This window comes from Syzygium oleosum, unplaced genomic scaffold, assembly GCF_021117445.2.
Source record: "Syzygium oleosum isolate NSW1041296 unplaced genomic scaffold, Sole_v2.1 Sole_v2.01, whole genome shotgun sequence".
Taxonomy (NCBI): domain Eukaryota; kingdom Viridiplantae; phylum Streptophyta; class Magnoliopsida; order Myrtales; family Myrtaceae; genus Syzygium; species Syzygium oleosum.
Genome location: NW_026607485.1, coordinates 7,184,128 through 7,210,216, shown reverse-complemented (window position 1 = coordinate 7,210,216; position 26,089 = coordinate 7,184,128). Strand labels below are relative to the sequence as shown.

General features: G+C 43.9%; 3 protein-coding genes and 1 long non-coding RNA gene across 7 annotated transcripts; all 4 read right to left on the bottom strand.

Moving 5' to 3' along the window:
- Nucleotides 1-4,378: 4,378 nt before the first annotated feature.
- Nucleotides 4,379-8,460, bottom strand: LOC115685050 (protein trichome birefringence-like 10). The gene is made up of 4 exons (XM_030610039.2): nt 7,538-8,460; nt 6,312-6,701; nt 5,602-5,760; nt 4,379-5,216 (listed from the first exon to the last, which is right to left on the bottom strand). The coding sequence occupies exons 1-4, from the start codon at nt 8,182-8,184 to the stop codon at nt 4,844-4,846; spliced, it is 1,569 nt and encodes a 522-aa protein (XP_030465899.1). The 5' UTR covers nt 8,185-8,460; the 3' UTR covers nt 4,379-4,843.
- Nucleotides 8,461-12,403: 3,943 nt separating this feature from the next.
- On the bottom strand, nt 12,404-13,445 carry LOC130138766 (uncharacterized). The gene is made up of 2 exons (XR_008817068.1): nt 13,153-13,445; nt 12,404-13,046 (listed from the first exon to the last, which is right to left on the bottom strand). It is a non-coding gene; the product is annotated as an uncharacterized LOC130138766 (long non-coding RNA).
- An 859-nt stretch (nt 13,446-14,304) lies between these two features.
- On the bottom strand, nt 14,305-18,264 carry LOC115685051 (nuclear transcription factor Y subunit C-9-like). Of its 4 annotated transcripts, none has more exons than XM_030610041.2 (3): nt 18,069-18,264; nt 17,802-17,857; nt 14,305-15,420 (listed from the first exon to the last, which is right to left on the bottom strand). In XM_030610041.2, coding segments are annotated over exons 1-3 (882 nt in total). In that variant the 5' UTR covers nt 18,071-18,264; the 3' UTR covers nt 14,305-14,596. The 4 variants fall into 4 exon arrangements, with proteins under 4 accessions (XP_030465901.1, XP_030465902.1, XP_056169775.1 ...); XM_030610042.2 differs by having other exon boundaries at nt 18,073-18,257; XM_056313800.1 differs by lacking the exon at nt 18,069-18,264 and adding an exon at nt 17,946-17,969.
- Nucleotides 18,265-19,996: 1,732 nt separating this feature from the next.
- On the bottom strand, nt 19,997-23,175 carry LOC115685052 (stem-specific protein TSJT1). The gene is made up of 5 exons (XM_030610046.2): nt 22,869-23,175; nt 21,591-21,831; nt 21,388-21,508; nt 21,122-21,231; nt 19,997-20,387 (listed from the first exon to the last, which is right to left on the bottom strand). Exons 1-5 carry the CDS (start codon nt 23,069-23,071, stop codon nt 20,349-20,351), a joined length of 714 nt encoding a protein of 237 aa, XP_030465906.1. The 5' UTR covers nt 23,072-23,175; the 3' UTR covers nt 19,997-20,348.
- Nucleotides 23,176-26,089: the final 2,914 nt, after the last annotated feature.

Sequence of the window (26,089 nt, the reverse complement as noted above, 5' to 3'; positions counted from 1 at the left end):
TACGTAGGGACACCTTCATCCCATAGCCGTTGTAACTCTTCAATCAATGGTTGCATATAGACATCTATCAACTTTTTCGGATTTTGCGGGCCAGTCACGATCAATGTCAAAAACATATAAGGTGTCTTCATGCACATACCGGGTGGAAGATTGTACGGAGTTAAGATAACCGGCCAACATGAATAACTTTTTCCCGATTTCCCAAATGGGGCAAAACCATCAGCACACGTACCTAACCTCGATGTTTCGAGGCTCTATCGCAAACTCGGGATATGTTCTATCAAATTGTTTCCATGCCTGCATCCGAAGGATGACACATTAGATCCTCTTCTGTTTCATGATTTGCATGCCAAGTCATGTGTTCAAGCAAGAGTTTGAGACGCATAAAGCCTTTGCAACCTAGGGATTAAGGGCAAGTAGAACATTTGTTTACATGGTCTACGCTTCTGATTACGACCTTGCCGCCTGTTAATCTTGTACCTAGGTTGGCTGCAGAATTTGCAAGATTCTGCATTTTCATCATCTCTCCAATATAACATACAACCCATATTACATACATCAATCCTTACAACTGGAAGACCTAAATTTTCCACTAGCTTTTTCATATCGTAAAAGTCACTTGGCATGATGTTATCACGAGGCATTGTTTCCCGCATTACTTCAACAAAAGAGTTGAAGCAATCCACGTACACATTATGCTCGCCTTGATATTTAACAGTTTTGTCCATCGATACTTTCGTGTGGTTGTCACAACCTCGCCCATAAAGGTTCATCTCGCTGTTTTCAACTCTTCCCATAACCGATTAGATTGAAAAGTTCCATCACACACATTCTCATCAAAACCCGTAACTCCCGCCTCTTCCAATTGTGATGCATGACTAGTTCCCACTTGTTCAAGTGGAGGAGTTAAACTAGTACTTGCATGATTCGATTCTGGAAAAAAATTATGGCTTGCTTCATCAAACACCATCCCCTGATATGGATTCAATTGGTCATAATAGCTACATTCTTCCCTAACAAACATTTGGTCGCTTCTTCGATATCCGCCATCAGATATAAATGGTTCACCGTGGTAAGTCCAATTATAATAGTTCGGAGTAAACCCAAATCTACAAAGATGTTCTCTAACTATGTCAATGTCTTGAAATTTTCCATTACTGCACTTTCTACATGGACACCTTAACTTATTTCCATCCATGAACTCATATTTATTACTAGCAAAGTCCAAAAATAGTTCCACCCCGATTCGAAACTCATCGGTCAATCCTTGACGTCCAGGTAGGTTCTTATTATACATCCAACCCCTGTCTCTTTGCATTGTGTCTGTATAAAAATAAAAAAAATTCTCGTACAATATTAAAAATATCATATCTATTGTTTAATATTGTTAATTAAAACCATAAAATTCTAACAATTACAATTTTCTTTTTTACGAAATAATTACTTTCAACTTGAAAAAAATGAAAAAATTACCATGTCAAGAAAACTTACCAAGTATTTGACTGAAACTTTTGTAGTAGAAAGTGGTCTATTTGATGAGAATTGCAACGTTCACTTGGATTGCGAGACCTTCAAATAGACACGTACCTGAAATAAAAACAAATGACTTAAAATTAATTTTTTAATTATCTTTTATATTTTCTCTTTTTTTTTCTTTTTCTTTTTTTTTTGTCCTTTCTTCTTGGCCGGTCGCCGGTTCGGCGACCGGCGAGCTCGCCTGGGCAAGTTCTGGGCGACATCGAGCTCGCCGGCGGCGAGGCTGGCCCTGGCCGGAATCGGCGAGGGCCGAGCTCGCCATGGCCGGCGAGCTCGCTCGAACTCGCCCGGATCTGGGCGAGCTCGAGCTCGCCGGCCATGGCGAGCTCGGCCTCGCCGACTCGGCGAGGGCCGCCAAGCCGCGGGCGAGCATTAGCTCGCCCGGATCTGGGCGAGCTCGAGCTCGCCGGCCATGGCGAGCTCGGCCTCCGCCGGTCTGGCGAGGGCCGCCAAGCCGCCGGCGAGCTCGAGGTCGCCCGGATCTCGCCGAGGTCCGGGCGAGCCGGAGCTCGCCGGCCATGGCGAGCTCGGCCCTCGCCAGGCTCGGCGATGGCCGCCAAGCCGCCGGCGAGCTCGAGCTCGCCCGGATCTCGCCGAGGTGCGGGCGAGCCGGAGCTCGCCGGCCATGGCGAGCTCCGCCTCGCCACCGGCGAGCTCGCCCGATCTCGCCCGGATCCGGGCGACCTCGAGCTCGTCGGCCATGGCGAGCTCGGCCATCGCTGTCGGCGAGGGCCGCCAAGCCGCCCGCTAGCTCGGCCCTCGCCGGTCTCGGCGAGGGCCGCCTAAGCCGCCGGCGAGCTCGAGCTCACCATGGCGGCGAGGCCCGGATCTCGCCCACATTTGGGCGAGCTCGAGCTCGCCGGTGCCGGCGAGGGCTGCCCGCCGCTGGCCGGGCCGAGCTCGCCATGGCCGGCGAGCTTGGCCGGCGAGGCTAGCCCGCCTGTGCGTCGGCGAGGTTGACCGACGGCCATGGCCAGGCCACCGGACCTCGCCCCATGGCCGGCGATCGGCCAAACTAGTGAGGAAAGGAAATTTTTTTTTTTAATAACACCAACAAATACAAATCCAGCGAAGAATAATTTTGCGACGAACCGTTTTCGTCGCCAATTATTCATGAAATTAGCCACGACACTTACCGGCGAAAAAGCTTTACCGAGATTGATTTGCGCGTGCACCGATAAGTAATTCGAGAGAAATTAAAGAGAGAGACGGAGAGAGAACAGCGAGAGGATAAGAGGAATCAGTCGACAGAGAGAAATTAGGGGTCGGGATAGATATCAAATACATCATATTTCGTATTGCAAATTTGCCACGAATAAAATTCGTCGGAAATTTCCGACGAAAATTGTTTCGTCGCAAAAATTCGTTGGAAATTTGCGACGAAAAAAATTTCGTCGCAAAAATTCGTTGGAAATTTGCGACGAAAAAATTTTCGTTGGAAATTTGCAACGAAAAGTTCCACGAAAAATAAAATCGTCGGAAATTTTTGACGAAAATTTTTTCGTCGGAAAATTTCGTCGGAGATTTCCGACGAAAAATGCTCCGTCGGAAAATTTCGTCGGAAATTTCCGACGAAAAGTGCTCCGTCGGAAATTTCGTCGGAAATTTCCGACGAATTTATTTTTCGTTGCAAATTTCAAACGAAAATTTTTTCGTCGGAAATTTTCGTCGGAAAAACCCGATTTTTTTGTAGTGCCTTGATGGACCCAGGTTTGCCCTCGGTGGACCCCAGTAGACCCTGCCCGTTGCTAAGGGCCCGGTAACGAGTGTTGGGTTCGCATGCCTAAACGCAGAGTTTTTTATCCAAGTCCCGATATCTAATCATGTTTTAGACCCAGGAGCGGTGCCTACGCTCATGCCCGGGAGTCGGGGATCCGAGCCCATAACTCTGGTGCCCATGCTTGGTTTCTCGGCTTTTCATGTGCAAGTCACTAGCAGTCGAATATGTATATCTATTTGTGATTTTCCTTACTAAATAATGGAAAATATTTTATAATTTATTTTCAGATTTCAGGCAAGCACCGAAAAATATTGTCTTTTTGGAAAATAGTTTATAGAATTGTCACATCTTTCGCGAAACAAATGAAACCTTAGTATGTATACTAGATATATCCAATACTTTATCCACTCGAGAGACTGGATCAGTTAATTATTTTTCTTTTTTCTTTTCCTTTTTCCAAGTTTGGTACCGACTAACACGATTGGGGTTCGTCTGAAAAGACAAGGCTTCCATGAAATTGGAAGTAACGTTAATTCTGCGGGAGTAAGAAACGAACCGATCACCGAAACTTTCGGTAGAGAGCCATGATCTTACACAACGACATGGATCGATAAGGATCGGTGAGAATTATATGGTTTCCCCCTTTTTTTACCGCATTTGATGCCTGTAGTCGCAAAAGTACCAAGGAAATGAAGTACACACAAAGTAAAATCACATCGACAGCCTTGATTCCACAACGAGACTGTCTTTATACAGTGTCGAATATCCATACCCTTCATTTGGCTCCAGCATTAGACTTTGTTTTCATGCACAGAGAAAACGACAATCAGCGTGAGGGAATAGTGTAGAGTTAATCATATCTGCAATGCTTGTTAGCAAGGATGCTTCGTGTTTACTGCTTCAATTAGTGGCTTTTGTTTTCCAACAGGGTCAGTCTCCTGACTCATGTGTCGTAACCCTTTCGTTTCCTCTTCCTGTTTTCCTTGATTATGCTCCCTTTGGGTAACACATGACCCCCTCTTTCTTCCGCATAACCGAGGACTCTAATTCGCGGCACTTGTGCAGCCGAATCCCTTCAAACGCTAGTTATCGAACGAGATCTCGCATCTGATCCGCACACCGGGTCAACTGTAAACTTATTGATACATGGGAACCTAAGTGGTCCTTATTTGAATACAAGGGTCAAGAGGACTGACAGAAAGTTCTTAGTCACAATTTGCGAAAATGAATATCGCCTATTGCATGCCTGTGATTGCTAAAACACCCTAGAGCCTGTAACCAATTTTTGCAAGGAGTTCTCGGAACAGCCCCTAAAAGCGAGCTGGTTTTTCGCTTTGTATACACTGTACAAGTATATTCTGGTTCCCCCCATCGCTAATCCTAGGATTCTAACAAAAATGTCCTCCATCTGATAAGACTCAACAGACTTGTGCGCATGCTCTTAAACCTTCCTCATGAACCTGATCATCACTTCTGTTGTCTTCTCGATTCTCGAAGCAGTCATCGCAGTCCATCATTGGTGCCTTACTTTCACATACTTATGTGAGCTTGATTTACTTGTGAACTCACAGCTCAAGCTTTCTTGCATCATTTTTGCGCCATGTGTACCGGTGACTTTGATGATTGAGAACTTTCATGCTTTAAGTATAGTGCAAAGAGGAGCTCGTTCCATGAGTCTGGCACTCCGGGCAGGCACCAATGGCTGCAATCCTGCCGGTGAATAGACGCGGGCCCCGTGTGAGGGCCAAGGTAGTACAAGGAGGAGTGCCCATCCTTCCTTCGCGAAGTCATGTGGGTTATGTTCAGTATGTTCACTTTGATAGCCTCTGAAGTGTTTGAGTGAACTGCCAACGTGTCGGTGATGATCTTGTATTGCAGCCAGTTATTTGATGGCACGAGTGAGGAGCCCAGCTCGGGCAATGTCTCCAAGTGACAACTCCCATTCCTCCAGTCACCTCCTCTGCAGCATTTTCAATATCATGAGCAAGTCGGTTTCCACAGTTGAGGAATTTTAAGTTGTAAGGGAAAACAACTATGCTACTTTTTTTTAATGTTACCCCTTAGACAGTGGAATGTGCAAAGATTTCAACTGGCATATCCATGGCAACATAACAGACCAGCTATGACAGCATTGCGTAGAGCATAGAAGGAAAAATGCATCAATGTTCTAAGGAACTACACTGCATCACAGGATTTCAAGTTCAGTAATAAAACTTTGCAAACCCAAAAGTAGCGCAGGGAGCAGGAATAAAAGCCACTCTCCTGGTAATAATAGCGCTATGCCTGCTAGTTGAATACTTTATACAACTGAAGGAAAACAGGAAATTATGACAGATGAGGCAAACCTGAAATGCACCGGAGAAAATGTCCGAAAGAAGATCTGAGTCTTCGTTGAATTCACCTCATTTCTTATCCAGTGGAGGACAGTCTCTATTGCTCTCTGATATGCATGTTCTGCTCTCATTTCGACCTTCACCTCAGCTCCTTCTTGGAAATAACAACCGCTGAAAAGGAAATATTGGGTATTTGATATTAGACAAGTACCACTGGAAAGAACAGAGCTCCTTTTCACACTATACACGTACTTGTGTTCTATCAGACAAACGTTACCACAGGCCCCTGAGACAATATTCCCAGTTTCCTAAAAAAAACCTACTTTTTTCTCGATTTCAACTTAGCAAATACAAAAGATAACATAATGTAGGGTCGACTATGAGTTCGTAAGCACACTACCACAAGGAGATGCAGCCATCAAAGAGCTTTTCTAAAGACCTAAAGATCTACAGTGTCAGCATATGTGAGGATAATTTCACATCATACTATACTATTTGCATATTTGTTTTGTGTGATTATTTTTTCGCTCAATTAAATGGGTGCGGATCTGTTACTAGGATGCTCCAAAACCTTGAAATGTCATCAAATTTACTAAGCTTTTTGACACAGGTACAGATCTTCACGGCTTTACTCTAACTGGTTTATATTTGATTCTTCATTCCTCCACAAGCAAAATCCCGAAAGCGATTTATAAACAAAAAATGAGAAAGATTGCCATTACCCTCTGATGGTCTTCTCGTAATTCCACCAGTGCCCTGTGTTCAAGATCAAGACATCTGCATCCTTCCACTTCGTAGATGTCCAGTCCATCTGATCCAATTTCAGAGTTGTTTTAATCTCTTCAGGAGATCCAACGGGTGGACGGCTCTGCAGTACCAGAAATGGAGCTCTATAGTATTCCACTGTGCAGTTGAACTCTCCAAACTTAAACATCAAGTAACCTTTATGCTTCGTAATTGGGCTGCCATTGACTTCGTAGATCGAGTCTTTGTCAGAGACTCCAGTAGAGAGCATGCATAAGAGAGACTCCCACTGGTTTCTTCCAATAGAGTCTCCGACAAAAACAAGCCGCTTGTTACGCAGCTTCTCAAGCATCAGTCTTGCATCAAATCTGTCGTAGTCCAACAAGCTCAGTATGATATAGAATGAACACATAAAATTGGTGGAAAAAGTGATTGGCAATGCTATGTAGACAACGGTAAGTCACCCATATGCAAATTATATCACCAGCAAATTAGTCTGTCATCCGTACAGGTGAAAATAGAAGAGTTTTCAAGTAGCAGCAATCCCGAGCTAGATTTTGTCAAATTTTGCACGAAAGGCCTTCATAGAAAAATAGTTGCGTTTGCCAATGAAGCAAAGCCAGATTTTCGAAACAAGGACACAGTCAACATCAAACCATTTAACGATCAATACTGCAGAATTGCAGCAATGGCCACGTTAAAGCAATCGTTATGAACCGAAACAGATCATGCTGCAAATAACAGCTTGTCACTCTCAAAGAGCTGTATAGCTAATAACTCGATTCAGACTGATCCTATTTCTATTGCCAGACAGACCAAAATAAACAAGCAAACTGTGTGTAGCGGATGAAATTACTAACAGAAGGATTCTTTTTTTGATACGTGTAGTTAGCGCCTTGAAAATTTTGAAATTCTCCTCATGCATGCTCAACAGGTGCCTCAGGTCCACGTTAACATAACCCACCCTTTAAGAAAAAGCTATGGGGAATCCTTCGAGTTTCTAATGCTCTGTACGCGCTTCCAATAACCAAAAAGCAATCATGAAATCGTATAAACGAACAGATTTAGACATGTAGTAACATGTAGGGCTATTTACACCAGTCCCAGCCCCATATAGATGCTCCGAACTTGCTTCTTTGTAATCCCATATATTATCAATGAACAGAAAAGAAAAGGGGATGAAGAATTGCACACAAACACGAACCTGGGCAAGTTACACCATCTGGGTTGCCATCTCCACTTGGTATAGAAATGATCAGGACGGCCATTCTCAGAGCACCTGAACCCCTGATCCAAAAGCCTGCAATCTCTCGACTGATACAGCGGATAGCTATCATCCCAGACCCAATCCCCCTCAAACACATCACACCCATCGCCCTCCTCCCCCAGAAAATCCACCCTCTGCACGTCATCCGAGCCGTTCAACTTCAAGTTCAACCACACCAGGCTCTCCATTCGGCCAGGGTACCTAAAGAGCGTTCCCGCCTCGACCCCATCCTTACTGCGATCCACGTAATAACCGAAGAAGAAGACGAAACAAACCGTCAAGAAAGAGAAAGCCAACAGCCCCAGGGACTGGGCCACGAACTTCAGGTGCTTCAAGCTCTTGTGGGGTTGGAGAACCGGCATCCTCTCATGGCCCTGTTCCTGAAACGGTAGAGTCTTGAGGAGCATCCGCGAAAGGGTGACAAGAAAAATAGCAGAGGCGTTTCTGGTTTCTGCTTTCTGGGTGTTTGCGGGAACTGACCGAGAGATTTTACAAAAAGAAAGAAAGGGGGGGAAGTGCTGGGTTGGGTAGAGAACAGGAGGGAAGTTTGGTGCGGAAGCAAGACAGCAGAGCAGGGCATTCATGGCCTATAACGGTAAAGAAAGGGAGACGCCATGCCCATTGCTTTTTGGCTCCATCTCTTCGCTTTCTTCCTTGCTTGGTTGGTCAGTTATGTACTGCGGGCTAGAGAGAGAGAGAGAGAGAGAGAGGGAGAGAGAGGGAGAGGAATGGGGTGTGATGGAAGCAAAGAAGCACCTGTATGATGAGGATGATGATGGTGGTGGTGGTGGTGGTGATCATAAATGGTCTCCTTCTCCCTCCTCTGTTTCGGTTCTCTTTTTTAGGGAGGAGGAGGAGTTGAGTTTGGTAAGGAGCAATAACGCGCCGATTGGATTCGGATACAGTTTTTCAAGAGACCCAAATAGTCTATAAACTTTGACATAACACGTAACGCGATCGATTTCTAAACTCTAGCCTGACATTTAATATGGTCCATGAGCTTTTAATTTGTTTAATGTGATTCCTGGATTTTCGGTATATATATATTCAACGTAGTCCATGAATCATGTGAAAATGTTTAATGTAATCATATATTAAACAAAAATTCAGGAACCACATTGTATATTAGATCGAAATTCAAAAATCATCATTGAACATATCAAAATTTTAAAGATCACGTTATACATTGGACAAAAACTTAGACACTGGATGTGTCATTTTCCCCTTGTTTTTCTTCAATGCGCGGGCGTGCGTGAAGTCGGGGTCCGGAAGTGGAAACGGGGACGTTGCGGGCGGCGTTCGAAGTGGGGTTGACTCCGAGTCGACGCCCCGGACGTGGCTTGACCGGGGGGCAGAGTCAACGGAGGAAATTTGTCCCCGGTGGGTTTGGATTAGAACCCTCCTTCTTTGTTTTTTTCCCCCCTCCCATCTTTTTCTAGGACTAATGGGAGACCTAAAATAATTTCCACTAAAAAAATGATAGAGTTCTAAATGATGGTTCATAAAACTAGTTAAGAATTTTGTATAAGATGAGCACCCAAGAAAGTACTTGCGTATATTCCCCCAAGGGTTTGTATAGAAGTTCGACATTTAAGATTCTAGATAGCTAGAACATGCCTTCTCCTCACTACAAGAGCCGTTTTCGCCACCCGCCTGCACAACCACGGGTTGCCGCTTTTGGTGTCGCCTAAATAATTGAAGGATTTTTCCATCATGTATATTCGACCAAAAGGAGAATCGATGACGTGATTCCTTCTATCTGATAATCAATTATTTCCATGATAGGTTAAACGATATTCATGAACTTTCTAAATACTATCGATCGTATGTTTTATGAGAGTATAAATGTAGATATGCTGTTGAGTTTTAAGTATAAATATATTTATTTTGTTTTAAGCTCTGTTTTGACATACTATAAAATTCACAACTCGTTTTCTACGTTCTCATCGCATCGATACGGCGACACGCGTTTAAGAAAATCCACACCACCTTTGCTTCAGGTATTCCCTACACAATTACATCCACTAATTACATCTAAATCATTCAGATGTCCGTAGTTTCCATGACATTCAGATGTGCGGGCCACCTTCTAAGTAGCATAATAGTTCGGTTCCGGTCCTTGCATGCTACCATGGGTTCTCATTTATTCACGCATTTATACTGGCTGAGGATGCACAATAATTAAATAAAACGAATTAAATGAAAAGATACATGTGTCTAGGGACCACAGACAGGAGAATAACTTAATGGAGCAAGACCATATATATAGTGAGCGAGGTAATTGCCAACTAAAGATTAGTCATCATTAATTTATTCGGAAAAAATCTTGTGGATCTTGTTCTATATATTAGTGAACATCCTAATGTGGGGCGAGGCATCTACGCCGTGTCGTGTAATGTCGGGATTTAGTGGGAGACGCTTTCAACATCGAGTGGAGTAAGAAATATACATTTCCACGAATGATGTAGCCGGGAAGTAGCAGACTTCCTTCTCTCTTCTCTATCTCACTCGAGCGAATTGGTTCGCAATCCACCCACCAGTCAAACCGGCTCGTCCGGCCAGATAGGTACTCTCAACCCAACTGTACAGGAGGATGTAGAAGGGCGGATCTACGGAATTCGACGGCTCATGTGAAGAGAGCTAACATAGGATGGACCTACCTAAAATAGGTAGAGAGAGAGAGAGAGAGGATGAACTGCAAAGTAGAAAGATTAATTCCTTAACAGAAGCATGACAACCCTACCTAGCAAACGGGGAAAGTTGATGAGACCAAACCAAAAGCTCAGATCACGAAGGGTGCGTTTGGGAACAGTTTGGAGGAAAGTCTTTGGAAAAATACAGAGGACTTTCAGTTGAAGGAATTTTCCAAAATGCAACTTGTGTTTGTTAAATTGTAACTTAAAAGTCCATTGCAAAGCAATTTTGGATAAAATAGTGTTTGGAAAAATTATTCTTGCAAGAGACTTTTCTTATTTTTTAATAAAAAAAAGTTCAAACCCTTTCCTGGAACCGGCGAAGAGCAAGCGACTGCTGGTGACTGTCATTTGAGGTTGAACGACCTTAGGCAACCCTCGGCAACCACCGATGAGGGCTGCCTAGGGTCGAGCGACCCCTGACGAGGGTCGTGAAACCCAAACGAGGACTGCCTGGGGTCGCGCGACCCTCATGACCCCTCAAGGAGGTCGCTCGACCCTAGTGAGGGTCGTCTGGGTCGCGTGACCCAAGGCGACCCCTCGCCGAGGTTGCATGACCCTTGCAACCCCTCGCGGAGGTCGTCCAACCCTCAAGGGTCGTTTGGGTAGCGCAACCTCAGGCAGGCCTCGCTTGAATCACACGGCGCCTCTCTGAGGTCGCACGAGTTCCCAGCTAGGGCGGTTTAGGTCGCGCGACCTCAGGTGGCCCTCGCTTGGGTCACGTGGCCCCTCGCAGTGGTCGTGCAACCCTAAGCGACGGTCATTGGGTTGTGTGACCACGCCGGCCCCTCTCCGGCCTGTTGCCATCCCCTCACAGCCATGCACGACCACGTCGATCAAGCTAAGTAGAGAAGATGATGAACAGTGATAAATGAAGGCAAAACCATAAAATAAAAAAATTGATGAGAGTAGTTTTGGAAGAATTATTTTTTACTTATCTAGGAATCTTGCATGCCGAGAAAGCTGAAAGCCCAAGGCAACCTAGGACCTGCCTTGGTTTTCAGCCTTCACAAGGCTGACTTTTGCTGAATGGGGTTTTTAAAATTGTTCCCAAACAACCACATTTTGTGGCTCAAGGGGCTTTGGATGCCCAAAACCCCTTGGAAAACCTTTCCCAAACGCACCCGAAGAAGATGAAGAAGTCGGAACTACTATGCTAATTCCATTGACCTGCCATGCCAATATACATCAGGTTGCTGAAGTACTGCTAGAGCCAGAGACAGACTGCTAGATGCGAGAGGAATTCTACTTCAATGGACCAATTGGCAAGAAAAATTGAAGGCAACTTAAACTGGGAGAACAACATGTGTTTTCTGCCATCATTTCATGCCCTTTTCATGCATCCGATCCTCGCAGACTTGACCATGCGCAAAGTTGCAAATAATGTATGACAGGTCCGCGAAGAGTGACGACACGGCATACAATATATTAAAATACACAGAAGACAGAGGACTTGGTTTTTCATCATTTGCACACTATTTCACAGACCTGCCCAATTGATTAAATAACGGAAAAAACGTATGGCGTTTATTAGAATGCCTGCTTAACTGCATTTACATGTGCATCACTACCTTGCCAAAGGAAAATCGTGACATGCTATCTTAGTTCTTTGACCCAAGCAATCAGCACAAACCTCTGATTAGCTCACATGTCATAGGAATTCGACTAAAAGAGAAGATGGGGTGCATTTGCTCCCATTCAGGGAAGAAAAAACAAGAAATGTTTTTGGATAATTCCTGCCAATCAAACCGCAATTTCACGATAGCATAACATCCCTAGTTTTCAACAGCCTCAGAGAGAGGTGTAAGTAAAGCATCAAGGTGTCTGTGCTAAAGCTGCTCATTTACATCTATTGTCATACAGCCACAACCTTCCCTCGAGAGTAAAATTGCACCTTGACTTGTCCTGTAATCATACTTGCGAGGAAACCATCCTATCCCAACCCCGTGCTAAGAAGTTCATACTTCAATAGACTATGGAAAATTTGAAAGTTGAAAACACTTCAGCTTGCATCTCATTTCTCATATTTCCCTTTTTTTTACAGATCGAAAGAAGCAGCTGGCAGAAGATCATTCAACAGCAAAGAGAACTTACACGAAAGGCATGAATATAAAAGCAAAGAAAATCACTAGACACAGCCAGATGGCTCCAATGTCTGATCAAAGAACCATCCTATTCTTACTGATGGATCTACAAGAAAAACTTCATCAATATAAAAGCAGCCCTTCACAAGCAAAGAAGCTCTACCTTAAGCAAAACAATCATAAAAGAAAGGCGTAATGATCAGATGTATTCCTTCTCAGCACAACTTGCTCATCGGCAGGTTAAAACCAGCTTCCTAAGCACAACTTCCGCTTGCTCTTCATCCAAGCACAAGATATCTAATGGAAAACCACAAATTCAATTTAACAATTTGGGTAGAGCTTTGCTCCACTTACTGATTGCTCGTGTCCAGAAATATGGCCAATTTGTTCATACAATCACTAAAGGAGGTGCAAAAATGAATTATAACCCAGAAACAGTCACCACAAGCTTCCTTTTCTTCCGCAGATATGAAGCAAAGAGACCCCCAACAGAAGTTATAACCTGATCACAGCTCGCCAATCCATCAACGCATCAGTGAAAGCCATATATGGCAGTTTTAAAGAATCGAATATGTACTCGTCTATCGCCTCTTTTTGAAGCTCATATTTGCATACTGAACCCCTCGGGAAACTCCGATGAGCACCACCGCATGGAAATTGGAATCGCAACTATTGAAGTTAAAGATAATCAGCAAAACAGCATATGAAATCAAGCAGTACTAAAGACACGCGATTTTTCATATAATGCACAACTAAACAATGCCACAGTTCATACCAGTGTGTCAAATGAAAAATATGGACAGAAAAGAACCGTCTTTTCCGAGAAGATAAACTTTCTCACTTCACTGAGATTCGCCGATAATCGTTTCAGCCATAAAACGCGAGACGTCTCTCATCATCATACAATCATCTCATCCAACCCAAGATGAAACCTCCACAACTCCACATGAATCAAGCAACCCAGATTCGAATTACGATGCGATAAAGCTCGACCACGGGAGATTCAACGACAAGAACTGGTCTTTTTGCTAAACATTCAACATTAAGACAGAAGGGCGATGAGCTACCGTACTCTACTCGTCGCGAAGAGCGGTGGGATCTTGCGGAGGAGAGGGAGAAGCGTCGGCGGCGGCGGCGACATGGGCTTTCTCGAGGAATGGCTTGAAACCCAGTTGCAGAGTGAGATAACCAAACGCCAATGCTCCGATCACGACCAACCCCGACCTCATCGCGTTCATCTTCGTCCTGTCCCTCATCTTCCTCTCTCTGTCTCTCTCTCTCTCAAGGTCAATGTGACGTCGTTCCCTGCCCAAGAATGAATGCACTGTTTGTTAAACAGAGACCCCGGCGGGCATTTCTTCGTGGGTGCGTCTCTGGTGCCCCAGCTTAGACAACGAAGCATATATTACGAGAATGAATGTAGATTTGATGTGTTTGGTAGTAAAGTTGAGCTTAATCTCAGACAGAGTTTCGGACACCCAGTTCAGTATCAAACCTTAAATGTTCGAGCCAAGTCCGGTCACAACAACATCGGCTCAACTTGATTCCATATCATCTCTACGCCTATCGAGACTTGATGTGCGTGAATGTTTGTGGTGTCGGTCCTCATGGCGCTGCCGATGAAGATGGGTTCGTCGTTTGAATGACACGCATCGTGGGAAGCTGTTCGGAGTAGCGCCACGAAAATGACTATACTTCCCAAGGGCCAGTGCCCTGCTCAGCGTAAGGAAGTCATAAACTAGGCACCTGCAAGCGAGCACAAGATCATCCCCTTGTCTCTAGGAAGGTTATACCCGTACCATCCATTAAAACTTCACTCCTGAAGAACTGGGGCCAGTAGGGTACCTGGTACATCATGGTTCTGCAATGTTCGCTTGAGAGAGCGAGAGAGAGAGAGAGAGGGTATCTTTCTTACGAGGGCCAAATCGGAAAGCAAATCAATCGGCCAAAACCAAGTCAAGATTTTGCAGATGGAAACAAGCATGAAGGATTAGATGTCATCAAAGGAGAAGAAAGTACCAAGGAATCCTGCAAACTAAGTTGCATTAACTATCCACATACTACTACAGCCCAAGGAAAGAAGCTAATGATAGGGCAATAATATACACACAACAGCCAGGCCACTCGATCCACCGAGGTCTCCCTTTCGCAGCACGAGAAGCTACAATGTTTCAACCTTCAACCTGTTGATCAACTCACAAACTCACCCACGTCCTTGCTCAAGAATCGGCAGGCGGCTGCTGTTGTTGCGGTTGTTGCTGTGGCCACATCTGAGGAGGCATGTAAGGGTGAGGCTGTTGGCTGTAAAGAGACTGATCCGCCACAGGCCTACTAGCAATGACTCCAGGAACACCCATTTGTGGACCATGCTGAGATGGCACATAGTAGTAAGGAACGCCTTCGGCCGGAGGACCCACAGGAAGACCTCCTCCCCTTGGGATCGACGCGAGCACTTCGTCTCTCAAATCCTCTCTGGGCACGATATCAACCAAGAAATCAAAAATATCAGTCCTCGTGATCGCCGCTGCGATGTCATTCTTCTGGAGGGTCCTCCTCTTGTTCTCCTCCGTATGGTTCCAGGAACGGAGGGTCAGCTCCAGAATGAACATCTCACAAGCCCTGGCAAATATGACAGGAGCTTCAGCAGATATCATCCTCACGTCCTCATCGGCCTTCATGATCTTCTTGATTCGAGCTAACGGCAGGCTGTGGTTCTTGAAGTCGGTGGTCTGCTCAATTTCTTGATACTGATTCGTCCAGAAGTTCTGAAGCTGCTGCTGTAGTTGTTGCTGCTGTTGCTGGTGGATGTGCTGATATGCAAGCTGATGCTGCGCAAGTTGAGCTGAAGGAGCAGGCTGAGGAGGTTGCATTTGTCCGGCAGATCCAGGAGGAGCCCCGCCTGCTATTTGATTGGGTTGATATGGACTCAAACCATATGACATCTGAGCAGTACTGCTAACGACCCCTATTGCCGGGGTCTGCCCATTCCCCTGCTGATCCATGTCAAAGCAGAAGGAAGAGACTCTGTATTGAAGAGCTTTTACTGCAACACAACACGTCAAAAAGACATAATCGCCAAGACTATCAAAGGCAGGACGACTGAAGAAAAAATCAAGACTCTTTTGTCTGACAAAAGACACCAAATGATGAAGAAATCCAGACCAACAAAACTCGAAGGTAATCCTACATTGACAACAATTCACACTAATTCATAGACAATGAATGAACATCTTAACAACATATCCTTTAAATGGAAAAAAAAAAAGATATTTCATCCAATGGCAATACCACGAGGCATACCAAGATGGTAATGATGCTCAATCAAATATTTAAATTTGTATGACATGGTAACATGTTATTCTAATGTTAAAAAATTGCAACTAGTATAAATGCTCTCAGTGATGCCACGTGAGAATACTACATGACATAAACATAAGAATTCCACCACACAGCATGCTTTCTAACCACAATTTAATATTCTAACCAGATTAAGAGCCCAATATCAATATTTAGAAAGAACTCCAAAATTTTCTCTAGACAATGGCAAGAGGAAAGATTGAGAAGCTCAGGTAGAGGGCTAGTATTACCTATATTTCACATCCTTCTTTATTAGTTTCAACTTTCAAAAAGAAAAGGTTTGTGCACTCAACTACGGTACCATAGCTAGAGGTATCATATTCGATTTCTTACACCCCTTTTCAACTATTTATTGCTTTTCTTCTTTACACTTACTTGTCCCATATACGGGTTGGAATTTTAAAACTTTTGTCATCCTACCAAACTTTGCATGGGAGTTATAAGAAATTAAATACATCGTGCACTGTTCTCCAATAGTTAAAGAGATTCCTATTCAACCTGAAAGAGCCAAATGCTATAAAGAATCAGACTGTAACTGTCCAGTTGCTAAAGCAAGCACGAAGCAAACTTTCTCTCTGTGCATGTATGGGTGCCAACATAACAACAAGAAGCAAGCAGAATCTTTTGCATAAGTCTTTGGATGCAATTCCATAAAGTAAATGGTCTAAATTCATGCATCCCCGCTTTGCATCTCAAGGAGCCCAGTACATAGCAACCCTCAAACATAAGATGATAAGAGTCCTAAGGCTTTAAGGCTAACCACAGGTTTTGGCTTTCACTAGTATTCCCACTCAACTACAACAAGTACACAAGACAAAATTTCTACATATGAAAGCCCTGTCTGAACTATGTAAAAAGCACTAAACTTCCCAAGAGTGATACTCTTATGCAAGCCACCCATCTTATTACATCTAAATTACCAACTATGTGTTTTTTAGTAGTCAAAGCACAAAAACAGAACAGGTCACTGAAAAACAGAAAAACAGCTAGGCAATCCCCTCTTAGGAGCTCCTAATCAGTTTAACCTAAGGGTATCAGCAAGTGGATTATGTATATGAATTCCATTACAGGTTTCCGGTACAGACAATGGTCTGACATATCAGCATAGCAGCAAACGGTCAATTGACTAACACTGAAGAGACAACTCAATCTATCACATTGTGGCCCTACTTAAAACATACACACCTTCCTATTATATCAAGCACTCCACGCTGCAAGCTGTGCTAATCCCTTAAACCAAACAAAGATCTACTCTATTCACTGAAACTAAGAAAGGACAACACTTTCACAACCAAAAGATTGACAATTTACGGCTCAAACTCCAACCTCAACAGAACAAATATATACAATCCAGCACAAAAGGTTGATGAGCTCAAACAATAAAACATATATACTATCAAGCACAAAGAAACTTATCAAAGCAAAACTTCTCCAACATACCGTAATAACAATAAACCAAATAACCCTATCCCAAAGGTGATCTCTAAACTCTACAAGGTAGATCCACCATCTCTGAGTATATATTTGCAAGGATTAGTACAAAAAATCCGCAACTTCTTCAAAAAGAAAATCATAGAATCAGCACAATCACATACGACCGTACAAGTAAAATTGCTGTGCCAAAATTTTCCCCTTTTATCAGGCCGAATCTGATAAACCTGATCAGCAATTACATGGCCCCATATCAAGCCATGCCGCACAAACACCCCATGGCCCATGCTACTGATACTCCGGGCATGATTCAGCTAACTACTCAGAAAAAAGTTTCCCAATAAAAAATTTCTAAAAGAAGCGCATAACTGATCTAATCAATGCTCTACGGTTCAGCCGATACAGAACAAGCAGCCCAAACCCCAACTGGGTCCCTCCCGTAACACAGCCACCAGCACATGAGCACTGAAAACAGATGCATGCAAAGAGAGAAAAACACTCCACCGGACCAGATTTCGACTTAAACCCCGACCCATCTCCCCTTACCCTCCAACAAAAAGAGCCGATGCACGAATTCGAAAGAAGCAGCAACAAAAAAAGAAAGAAAATGAAAGAAGAAAAGCACGGAGCTTGCACCTCGTCTCTGCTGCTTCTCCCTTCGCTTCAGCGACCCACGGAGCCGCTCCGAAATCCTGTCAACAGGTAAGGAAGACCCAAGTCAAGACCGGGGATGGGTTGTCAACACATCGGGGAAAAGGAACAAGAAAACGTTAAACGCACGACGAGACGAGGAACGACAGCACCCAAAAGGGGGAGGAAAAACAAAGACCGAAAAAAAGAAGCCAAGAAAACCACGAGAGGAGAAAAAGTAGGTAGAGAGAAGCAGCAGCAGCAACAGTTGACATACCCCTCTCCACTCAAAATCGAACCTCCTTTGCTGCCAGGAATCCCACCATAAAGAGAATCACAGCCGCGCACACGGAGAGAGAGAGAGAGAGAGAGAGAAAGAGTGGAAAGATGAGAGTGATTTCCTTCTCCCCTTTTCGCAAAATTCCCTCAAAATTTTCCTTTGCCTTTGCCTTTGCCTTTGCCTTTCTCTCTCTCTATTTCTTCCTTCTTCTGCCTTCCTTCGGGCTGCGATACGACTTTCGCAGAAGGCCGTGCGTGGGGGGAGGGAGAGAGGACAGCGCGACTCCCCGTTTCGCCGTCTTGACCCGAGAACGCTTTGTCGTCTTGACCCGAACCCCGAAGCTTTTTCGCCACGTCGTGTGACCATATTGCCCTCCGAGATTCCTTTCTTATTTGATGGCCGGTCTTTTCCCTCGGCGCGTGATCTGTCGGGCGGCTCCCCCGCCGTGGGGGAGTGACGCCACGGGCGGGCACGTGGCTCGGTCGGGGAGGCGGCCACGTCGTCGGAACAGCGCCCGGACAAAAACAAATTTGTCGGCCGGGGGTGTAGATTTTGGGCTGGGCCGGATCGAATGTGGGCCGTCCTTTTTGGGCCCAAAAAGACCGAGACAAGGAAAACCTACAGAAAGCTTTCAACCTTGGGCTATCTGATATTTGCACGTATGCCGATAGACATGCGACCCTATTAGTAAAGGGATTGCTGGTATCATGGGGTGCGGGGTTCGACTCCCTCGCTCTGCAAGAGGAAGAGTAGAAGTCAGAGAGAGAGAGAGAGAGAGAGCTAGAGATAGGACAGGGCAAAAAGGAAATAATTGCACGTGTGGATCAAGAGGGTCTAGAGACTTGTCTAGCCGAGATTTCTGACTCGAGATAGCAATGCCGAAACCTCGTCGGTAAATTATTCGTCGATTGGAGTTTCAAATCCCGGACCGAAGCCGATGATTTCGGCCTGTTAAACTGGGGACATGTTTTGTTATATGGTTCGTTGAGAAAAACTACGAACCCGGCGATTCGGAGCTTAGCCAGGATCTTCGTCGGATGAAGCGGCGTCTTCGCGGTTTTAGTGTGTTAAGCAGCAAACAAAACTTGGGCTCAAGTTGGTTTACTGTTGCGTAGAAAACTTGATGGGCCTTTTCTCATTTTTGGTGATGAGGACGAAAGAAGCTCCATGCGTTCAAAGCCCAAAACATACGGGAAAACACATCCTTGTTTACGAGTATTTTGACCATAGTTACCAAACCGAGATATACATTGTGAATCAAAATCTTAAATTTATGAGTTGTGAATCAAATCGAATAGTAAGATACAGTAAAATAACTAAAATTATTTTTTAGTGTCATAAGAAGAAGTTTGGGGTAAATGTGAAACGTGAAGTAAATGTGTCATATAGATATTAGTTCGAAATTTTTGGTGTCCCAAAAAATAATTTTGAGATAAATGTGTTACGGAGGATAAATTTTGGAATTTTGGAATTGTTGGTGCCTTTTACCCTTTTTCTTTACCATGTTGAAAGAAAAGTAACTATATTTTTATAGTCTCTCCCATCAATTTCACAATGTCAATGTCACCATCCTATCGTCCTCTTGTCATTATAAGTGGAGAAGATTCTTTTTGGGTAGAACCAACCTGGATAAAATTTGGTAAGTTTTGTCGATAGTCTCATCTTTTGAATCACATAAGCCATATAGAATAATTAACAACTTTTATTTACGACCGCTTATGAATTCATAATTGATCGCACACGTTTTGTTAAAAAAACTTGAGCTAAATAGTACAGACCTCATTGAATAATTTAAGATGTCACTTTAGTGCTTAAGAACCACCTAGGATACCTCTCTACTTCACCTAATTGTCCAAGGATATAATCATCGTTCACTTGAAGCAACTGCACAAACTTGGGCAAAGAAAAGAAATGCAAATAATAACACAACCCAACTTTCAACCAAGCTTTTATTAGACACACAGGACAGCATAGCCGTAACTTGTACATTGGTCAAAAGATAAAAATCAAATGAGCAACAGCAAAAGGAAAACTCAAACCTAAGCTACAAAGGATTACAACAGTTGCAACTCCCTCCAACTGACCACCACCAGTTCACATCTCCCCCACGACCCCACTCTCTCTCCCTCTCTCTCTCTTTACACTTCGTTGGATCTGTATTGAGCTCTCCTGAGTCATGAACCACCAAAAGCCACAGGAACATGTCTCCCTCTCTTTCCTCAGATGGGTACATAACTTCAAACATCAACATTACAGGACACCCCGGTTTCATCTCATTCTGTGGCTGCAAGAACTGCTGCTGGCCCTTCCACCTGAAATTCCATACCCACAAATTGACATGTCAGTGGGGTGGAGTGGAGGGTTTATATGCGGATGAGCTCAGGTTTCTGTTTCGAGTTCGATGGATATGGACAAATGGGTACACTGACCCAAAGAAAATCAATGGTAGATGAACCAGGCAGCGACTCGAAGTAGTCCCGCATGCTTGTCATATTATCCATAAAATTTAGTGAAGGAACAGATGAAGATGCAACCACCCCCAATTGCCAATAAATTTAAGGTAGGTCTACCTTGTCAGACTTTCCAACGGGATAGATGTTTGGTCTATAATTCAATCAAGGATCACGCCAGTCAATATGAAGAGGGTATTTGTGATTTTGGATTTACCATGTGATGCAACTTAGTCTACTCTTACTGCATAAGCAATCATATCTTCCAAGAACATAAAGCTCTTGAGAAGCAGCATCTGTGTGATTCTCATTAAGCACACACCAGCAACTTATAGTCAGTGAATAACAGGACTAATAGCAGACTCCTTTTCAAAGGGCAGATGATGAGATGAGGCAGCTTTCAGAATCTGATTTCAATGTGGTCAAAGAAAAACAGGACTTACACTTTCCTTATTACTATCAACAGAATCTTGTGGTGACTAAAAAACAGGTCAATATGTAGCCGGGAAGATTATTACACCAATGTCCGAGAGCTCCACTGACCGACTTAACAAGTATCTCATAGAAGTCAACATTTATATTATAAATAAGTTTACCTTGAATGTTGCTCCCCAGATCTCCTCTTCATCTGCAGGAACTGCAGTGATCTTATTCTTCGGATTCTCGTAGCATCTTATTTCCCCAACTGCGGTGGAGAAGAAGCATCCTGCGTGACCATAATTCGTCAACAGAGAGAAGCACCTTAACATGAGACAAAGAAATGCCCAAACTACTCATATAGAGCACGGCTATTTCTTATTGTTCTACAAAATTGCGGACTATCGAGAAGTATATTTATATGTACACGATTCCCGGACTCTACCTTGAGGAAATGAAGCGAGTGACTTGCCACAAGAACCTTTGAGCAGCTCTGCGTCATTCGCGAATGCGACGTACCCATCGGCAGTGATTCCCCAATAAAGAGGAACCTTGCCATATTGATCCTGTCAATAACAGCCGTTAGCGACAATTCAAAGCAAACGCTCCCTCAACCAACACAAGAATTTGACAGGCGGAATATCTTACAGAAGCCACGAACAGAGTGGAGGTGGACTCGTCGAAGACGATGAAAGCGAAATTCCCGCTCAGGTGGCCGACCATGTGGTTAGGAGGGTACGGAGCCCGGTCACGCAGCGCCTTGTACGCTTCGATGACGAGGATCACCTCGTTCGCGGACTTGGCAAGCCCGTACTGCTGCCTGAGACTGCCCAGGTTGTCCAGTACTCCCTCGAACAAGCAGAAAATCTCATCTTTAACCGCAAACGATCTGCCAATCGAGTTACAACAGAACGCAACGTCAGAACAAGCCAATCTTCAAGCTGGGGATCAAAAACATACTTGACGCAGTCCATTCAACAAGTAGAGATCTTTACTATGATTTAACTGAGTCCAAATTTCAGTCACGCCAAGTCTCTAAGCTCTCAAAATTCCAAAAGTGAAGATTTCAGGAGCCACTTTTTTCATCGCTTCACCTCTAAGCTGTAGAATTATCATCACGCAAACTACCAGTCTAAGTCCTTTACCAACCGGGTCACGTCACGAACGGAGTCTCAATGAAATCGGCTTTCCTGGGGTTACTACTAACTACAAGCCTATGCCATGGACATCCTGAAAATCAACCGGTAGTACTATAAACCAAAGCTGGAATCACTTGGCAAATCACAACAAAAACCAGACATCATGAGCGAAACATAGATCAACGAAAAGAACGAGATTTAACTCCTGATAGTTTGCTTTACCGTTTGTCAAAAAATTTCTTTGGTTTTTATCTTTTCGCTGGCGGAGCCCCTGAAATTTCCTGTGGTGGCACTAATCTCCTATTCTCTGGGGAAAATTAGAACAACCCAGAATTTCCAAGAGCTTAAAGATATCTCCAAAGATGTTTTGGCAAATTACATAGTTAACAATCGAAACGTCGGTCCGAACGCAACGCATCCCACGTCGGTTCCGTAATCCGGGTTCGAATTTCAACATCTCCCCCTTTAAGATTTGAGTAATCTTTCGGCTCTTGACAGCCACGGTCGAACATGCAAATTTAAGGCTCGTGTGGAAATTCGGCTAAAGCATGCAGATTATGCCATTTTCAGCTCAAGGATTTCGTCCCGACCAAGCCGATCGCGCCCGGTCGATCGGCAAAGCTCATGTCGACATGCAAGAATCAATCTCAACACACTCTCGACTGACGTCGTCGTCTCGAGCGAAGCTCGCGCATCGCTCGACGCTCACGGTTCGTGTCGTTTGGTTTGGTTTTGGTTTCTCGTTTCGTTTCGTTTCGGCGTGTTGGTTTGTTCTTTTTTTTATTACCTGGGCCGCAGCGGGGACTCGTTGTGGTGGGTGTAGGCCAGCTGCACGTGGTCCCCGATCTGCACCGACACCCCCGAGGCGTTGGACTGGAGGAACCGCCGCACGAGCTCCGCCGACGTCGTCTTCGGCGACGGCGTCCGGCAGCCGGCCGCCACCAGCTCGTCGGGCGGGGACACGATCGAGCTGCTGAACACTCCCAACATTCTCTCTCTCTCTCTCTCTCTCCCTCTCTCTCTCTCTCTCTCTACGCTCTCTACGCCACGACGACTAACTCGAACCTAAACGGGGAAGGGACTGGACACTCAGGTCGAGCTCCGTCCGAACTTCAGAGGCGAAATTACGGAGTGATCGGAGATGATGGGGAGGAGGAGGAATGGAAGGGAGGAGGAGGAGGGTCGTGCTTTATAGAGAGGGAGGGGGCGTCGGGGGGAGGAGGAGTGGGAGGGGCAGGATGGTAAATTCCGGGCGGTGGCGGTGATTTTTGGGGCGTTTTGGGCGAGCGCATGTGGAGGGGTGGGGGAGAGAGGAGGAGGAGGGCGATGATTCTGGTGCGGCAGATGTTGACGCGTACGATGGGCCGAGGGAGGGGGGGGGGGGGGGCCCAGCGCAACTTGTCTTTTGTCTGTATCCGCGGCATTATTACGATGCCGCGTGCCCATTTTGGCCCCGGAGGGGCGGGGCTCGGCTGCGGGCGGTCGCACGGCGAGCTCGCCTGGACCCGCGGTCCCGGATCTTTTGACTCGCCCTGCCCGGTGCGGATGTAGGGCCTGCAAAATGGACCGTTCAAATTGAGAATCATCCGGATAGGATCGAATTGGCCAGTTTGGTCCGGTTTCCAATTCCTAAAAGTAGAATCTGTGCTCGGTTGGTCCGGTTCCCAGTTCCAAAAGGAACCGAACTAGAATGGATCGACTACATATACAATTTTTTATTTTTATTTTTTAGTAAAATAAACTATGGGATTTTTGGAAAAAAAAAATCATACGGAGCTCGTTCCATTCTTTTTTTTACACGGAAATTGCCAATATTTGAAAGAAAAGCTGACAACATCAAGTGAGAAATTTAACTGATGAAACTTTGGTAAAGCTATGAAAGTCACTACCTACCACCAACAATTGAAATTCGGCACTATGTAAGTCTATCCACCCACCCTAGATCATGAAAGGACGATTCCTTTGAGATGGTATACCTTGTTGAAATTGGAGCTCATCCGTGCGAAGTAAGTAAGGGATAGACACCACGAATATTGTTGTGAGGAGACTTTTCCAAATTTTTCCATCCCTTGATCACGCTAGGATGCCACATACCTTTCATCTGGCGTGTCATGGGGGAATCCGTCTATGTGACAATTACTTGGGGAGCGCCGGTTCCGATCATGCATCCTAGAAGAAAAAAAAATCTGTATCATAAGGCTTAAATCTTATCGCTTTATCTTGTAAAGATAAGGGAAAATGACATAAATGGTCATTGAACTTTGACCTAATGTGTAATATGGTCCGTAAATTTTTAATTTGTTCAATGTGATCTCTAAATGTGTAATATGGTTCATGAACTTTTAATATGTTCGATGTGGTTATTGAATTTTAGCATATGTGCAATATTGTCCCCAAACTTTTCATTTGTTCAATATGATACTTGAACTTTTGATAAATGTTCAAACTAGTCTTTAGACTCTATGAAAATGTTCAATATTGTCCTGAACGTAAATTAATAGAAGTTTAACATTAGATATTTTCATATAATTTAGGGATTAGCTTGAACATTTACCAATAAAAGTTGTGGGACGAGTTGAACAACGTTGAATATTGGGTTAACATTCAGGAATCGCATTGCATATTTAGCTAAAGTTTAAGGATCATTTATGTCATTATCCTCGAGGCTAAGGTTAAAATAATATTCGCCCTCAAACTTCTTACCAAAAAATTTCATGAAAAGTCCACACTCGTTATGAGATACGTCGCCTGTACATATTCCTAAATAATGGCCAGTATGGTCCTACAACAGCACCATCTCATCCTGTAAACCTCTCATGAATTCTAAATTTTAAATCAATATTTCCTCATTAAATAATTTAAATCTCACTTTTCCACGTGTCTACGATCCAATGGCGAGTGTGTAAATAATTTTCTAAACCGGCTATGGACCTAATAAAAATCCTTGAAATATTGAGGTTTTGATTCATTCTGTACAAAATTTTATGATTTGCAATAATTTTCTCATATGTATATCGTATGATATTGCTTTTTATTTGTTCCCATTTAGTTTCCAATGAGTTATCCTTAATGCTATTTTAGGACCTTGCCAAATAAGTATCATAATTAATGTTCACTTTAATTAGCCTATGTATTCCGGTTTTTCTTTCCCACCAAATCAATGTAATTCGTCCCTCGAGACTTTTTCCGGGCTAATTTTATTTCATCTTTTTTTCTTGTAATTTAGGGACACACTAGCTGAAACCCCATGGAATACGTAGTACATCTCATTATCTTTGGCCTGTTTAGGTGCAGTTTGAACGTAGTTGGTGAAATTCGAACATGTGACATCCAGTTGCAGAGTTGAAAATCACGCGACTTTTTTTTTTAATTCCTTTTAACTGAGTGAGAATTCTTAGCCTATCATATGATTTCTTTTTCTAAGTAAATCCCTTCTTTTTCCCGTTTATCTCCTTCTTTTTTTTGGTCGAAAAAAATTTCATTCATTTGTCATAATCAAACATGAGAGATGTATAGAAAACTTTCAAGCAATGCAAATCCCAAAAGAGCTGCATACCAAGCCAAAACCCATAAAAAAAAAAGAAGGTATAACTTGAAGCTATAAGCACGCTCTCATCCCAAAAGACTAGATCTGTCACAACATAAAAAAAAATCGATGACCGATCATTGGAACCGTCACTGATGAAGGACACATGTCGAGCCCTTCCAAAAACTACGGCTTGTAGTGCGCACCTAGATTCGGCATCCTCAACACCATCATCATACAAATACAACAACAACAAAAATGTTGAACACCACAGACTGAATGCCTCTAAAAAATTCTCAAATCTAGATATGGATCAAGAGAGAAGAGCTTCCAAATTTAGATCTACACCTAAATTAGGAGAGGAGAGCTTCCGCTGAATTTCAAAGAAGTCATGAAACCACGTCCTAGGCATCCTGCTGACTAGACTGGTGACGACATTCTCACAATATTTTCAACCGCAAGTGGATTTACTCACCACGATG

Bases quoted from the DNA above. Each gene is read 5' to 3' on its own strand.
- LOC115685050 (XM_030610039.2), bottom strand. From the start codon at position 8,184: ATGAATGCCCTGCTCTGCTGTCTTGCTTCCGCACCAAACTTCCCTCCT. The intron at 6,702-7,537 runs GTTCGTGTTTGT...GGACTACGACAG, and splicing joins AGATGGTGTAACTTGCCCAG to ATTTGATGCAAGACTGATGC. The intron at 5,217-5,601 runs GTTTGCCTCATC...AAAATGCTGCAG, and splicing joins TTTTCTCCGGTGCATTTCAG to AGGAGGTGACTGGAGGAATG.
- LOC115685051 (XM_030610041.2), bottom strand. The intron at 15,421-17,801 runs GTGCAAGCTCCG...GTTGTGTTGCAG, and splicing joins GGAGAAGCAGCAGAGACGAG to TAAAAGCTCTTCAATACAGA.
- LOC115685052 (XM_030610046.2), bottom strand. From the start codon at position 23,071: ATGTTGGGAGTGTTCAGCAGCTCGATCGTGTCCCCGCCCGACGAGCTG. The intron at 21,832-22,868 runs GTAATAAAAAAA...CTCGATTGGCAG, and splicing joins GAGTCCCCGCTGCGGCCCAG to ATCGTTTGCGGTTAAAGATG. The intron at 21,232-21,387 runs GTAGAGTCCGGG...ATGGTCACGCAG, and splicing joins ACTCGCTTCATTTCCTCAAG to GATGCTTCTTCTCCACCGCA.